The sequence below is a fragment of the Egretta garzetta genome, unplaced genomic scaffold, assembly GCF_000687185.1.
Source record: "Egretta garzetta isolate BGI_Z169 unplaced genomic scaffold, ASM68718v1 scaffold14, whole genome shotgun sequence".
Lineage (NCBI taxonomy): Eukaryota > Metazoa > Chordata > Aves > Pelecaniformes > Ardeidae > Egretta > Egretta garzetta.
In genome coordinates, this window is record NW_009259588.1 from 6,162,262 (window position 1) to 6,166,329 (window position 4,068).

At 42.2% G+C, this 4,068-nt stretch overlaps 1 protein-coding gene across 1 annotated transcript in view; it reads right to left on the reverse strand.

Moving 5' to 3' along the window:
* DTNBP1 (dystrobrevin binding protein 1) overlaps positions 1–4,068 on the reverse strand; it is a 70,363-nt gene that overhangs the window by 65,688 nt on the left and 607 nt on the right. Inside the window, exon 2 of the mRNA XM_009637945.2 lies at positions 491–541. Coding sequence (XP_009636240.2) covers positions 491–541 — 51 coding nt within the window. The remainder of the gene's footprint in view (positions 1–490; positions 542–4,068) is intronic.

Consider the following 4,068-nt stretch of genomic DNA (forward strand, 5'->3'; position numbering starts at 1 on the left):
GGAGAGGATAAAAAACCCACCACAATTCTTAAATCATCTTGCAGCAGAGATGGAAACAAATAATTTAAGTACTCCATTATACATGTATTTTCCACAATAAAAAGGCTCATATTTCTGTTCTTGCACAAAAAAATTGAATTACAATTTTAGTACATGAGATTCACAGAGACTGTAAACAACTACATTTCAGTGTAGTGCAACCTGAATCTTCTATAAAGTACTACAATAACATTGAGTAGTCACATAATTCAAATAGTCATTTATAAATTGATTGGTGGCCATCAGAAATTATTTAGGCCTATCAATCAAGGTTCTATTAAGCAAAGTATTTCCTCAGTATTAGGGTTAAGCTTTTCTGTTATTAAAATAATATTCTGTAAAATATATGCAAATATTTTTGTAACTGGCTCATATACATGAGCCACTTTCAAATTTTTCTTTAACAAGAACATTCTAGATCAATGTTATACATTAAGATGTTCCGAAGTACCTCTGCCTGCTTTTTTTTGCTTCTCTTGATTTGTCACCCAAAGTCTTCAACCTGTAAATCAAAACACAAAACCATCAGACATTTCCAACACCAAAACCAGAACTTGTTTGAACAGATAAAGTGTTAAATCCAGTCTATTATAGTTCATTTTGTTTCAGCTCTTTTCACAAATAAATGAAATTGCTCTTAGTTTTGTGGAGACTGTCATATCAAATTATTTCCACCTATACTGCATCTAAATTATGAAATTTTTCTACGAGTGCATCAAGCAATCGGGTATGAGAAGCTTAATGGGACCTATATATCCAAGTCATCCAGCTCTTGATACCATTTCCTTACCAGACAGGTATTAGAGATGTGCATAGAAATAATCAATCCAATCCTGAAGAACACCCTTTTCCTTGGCATGTAGCCTTCTTGTAAAGCATGACAGTGACAGAGAGACATTTGCACCCACCCTTTACAAGAAGGCTACATGCCAAGGAAAAGCATGACAGTGACAGAGAGACATTTGCACCCACTTGCAATAAGTCTGCCAACACAAAACTAGCATGAGCACAACCTTCCTTCTGCCAACTACCAGAATCTCCAGCAGCATCACCACAGTGCACTGCTACTGAGCATGTCTGAGGCTTGTTTCATCTATGGCCAATTTCAAACTGACTGGCATCTTTCTCCTAAAAAACAAAAAGCAAAACAAACAACCCCCCCCCCCCCCCCCCCCCCCCAAAAAACTCCAACCAACAACAAACCACACACACACCCAACTCTTTTCCACACTTTACTCTTTTGCAGTTAACCCATACATGCTAGCCAAGTTGGCGTGGGCAGACTGAGAACCAAAATCTCCTGCTATTCACTGACCACCAAGACGATGGATGTCCTCAGCCTCTATGCCCTTTGGAGTCCAAGCTGTCCAGGACAGCAAGGGTTAGGAAGAAATAAAGGACACACAGACATGACCAAGATGGAAACGAGCTATAAGCTCCAACAATATCTTCCACACATGACGCAGAGATATGTAATCAGAGTGACCAGGTGAGTGAGAAACACCCTAATATAGAGATATTCAGGCTGCTTCTACAGTGAGCCCAATCAGTCCCCCAGCCTTGACCACCACCAATTTCCAGGAACTCAAAGCAGAAACCTCAAAGCACTACACCAAAATGGGTGGCTGACAATTTGAGAAAAGACATAAGGCAGGTCACCACACCCTGTTAGGGAGCTCTTCATAGTAGTCAAACCAAGTACCCACAACCACAGCCCACTGAGGAAGAACACTCGCAGAAAGCTCTGCAATTTGCCCTTCTCCTCTGTCATGTTCCCCAATATGCACCCCAGCCTGTAACAGCAGCACTCCTCCACATGCAGGGACTGAAGGAAATGCTGGGTCATAACTACCAGTTCTCTTACTAGAATATCTGCCAGGCAGTCAGAAGTAAAAGGTAAAGGATTTATCACTAGACTACATATTATTGGCTTCCTTTTAGCAGTGTTCTCTGTACAAAGCAGCGACAGTGAGCCACATCACTCAAGCTAGCAGAAGCACAGAAATTACTGCCTGAGCACAATAGAGCTCATTGTTGTGTGTGTTTGGTTTTTTTTTTCCTCCTCCTGCAAAGGATTATTTGCAGGTAAATGGGTCAAAACTAGATACCCCACAGGATACACAGAAGTAGACAGGAAACAGCTGAGCAGGGGAAAGGGGAGCTCATTTGTTTGTACACAGAAATGGCTAATAACCCTAAACTGCTATTTCTGTAGATCACACAACCCCAGCTTTAATCTTTTTCAGCTGTACATAAGCATTTCCTTATTCCTTTGGAAGGAATAGTCTTTCCTTAGAAGCCCTGGAAAAGCTTCTTCCTCTCAGCGTTTCAAGAAATCCAACTGTTTCACTTTGCAAACATTCATGTGTAGTTAACAAGTTGGCCACAACTGGCCCAACATTCTTGACACCAGAAATACTTTCTCTGGGTTTTGACCATTTTTAGGTAAAGTCTTAACAGCATAAACCAACTTATATTACCGCTTTGGTGGGGTAGGGAATGGAGTAATCCAGAACACTATGGCATTGCAGTTGCATTGTCCTGTTTTGCGCCTTCTCCCTTCCTAGACAAGTCATGTTCTGGCCTGAGTCCTTGGTGACACTACAGGAAAAAACCCAGCGTTCTCCACAGCCTCTGCTACTATGGCTCCAAGACACAGACTCCCAATGGCAACAAAGATTATATTCCATATAATAAAGAATTTAAAGAAGGGGCACTCCAAGAGGGGTATGTTAATAGAGCTGCTAAAACACAAAGATGGAAATGATGACATTGAGACTGTTCTCAAAACAGAACAAAACATTGCAATGCAAAGGAAGAAGGCAAATTAGAGACTACACGGAAACACACTGACTCCACTGCAGCAATATATGGAGAGACAGAGTTACAGGACCATCAGACTCAGTGTGTTATGACTTTTCTGTTGTCCTCCTTCATCATGTGAAAAATACCTTTTTCAAAAGAACCTTACACTGCACTGAGGCATCAAACTTCGTGAGAAGTTCTAAAAATAACAGCAAAACAGAAAGACAAACAGCAATAGAGCAATATCTTAGTCTGTATCCTTAAGACATTTATTACTCAATTACTGTTTGTTAAGACAAGACAGAAAACACATAAGCAATTTATCTGGTTGATTGGTAGCTTATTCTATCAATTTCTCTGGACCCTCATATACTGGTGCAAGCAAGTCATTATAAACTATTTTCATTTTCTGGAGTACAGAGACATTCATCACTATATATAAATATTTACCCTAGGGGTATTATAAGGTAGGCCAAACACAATGAAAGACCACGCAGTTTTTACAAGTAACTGATTACAACACGATACTCTCCTGTGGCTCATTACGAGCCAACAGTTTTGCAGCACAGGCATGACCTTGTTCTCTGGCCATCCACTGACTTCAGCACCGCTCATTTGGACCACCTGCTTGTACTAAAAATAGCATTGATACAAGGACTATCTAAAAAAAAAAAAAACCACGTGAGGAAACGTGGGAAGAATATCTTAATATCTTTCTACTTTTTAATGTAAGCAAGGGGGTGCTCCTCCCACTCATCCTGCGCTTCTTTTCCCCAGCTGACGGTAACTTATCCTCCAAGGAATGTAAAGCTCTTCATACGCCGGACAGAATACAGCCATGCTCTGTAAGCAATTAACATTAATCTGTAAAACCTTGAAGGTCAGTTACTTCATAAAAAATTCAAGCGCTTTAATTGACCCCATTCACATCTTCCTCATTCTCTCAAAACAGCAGTCTCTCTCATTCCCCAGACCGCAGCTGCCTCCCAAACACCCAGGCACCTCTTCCTCTCGGCTCCCCACTCTAGCTGCAGGCTACCAGGCAGCTGCCAGGGCTCACCAGCCCGCCATGAGCCGCGCAGCCGAGACGGGAAGAGAAAGGAAGCGGGGAGGGGGGGGCGGGATTAGACCCAGGGGCCGCGGTTCCAGCCCGTCCCGGCACCGAGGAGGGGACCACCGGGCAGCCGAGGTGAGAAGGAAAGGCCCCGGCCGGGGGTTCCTCCT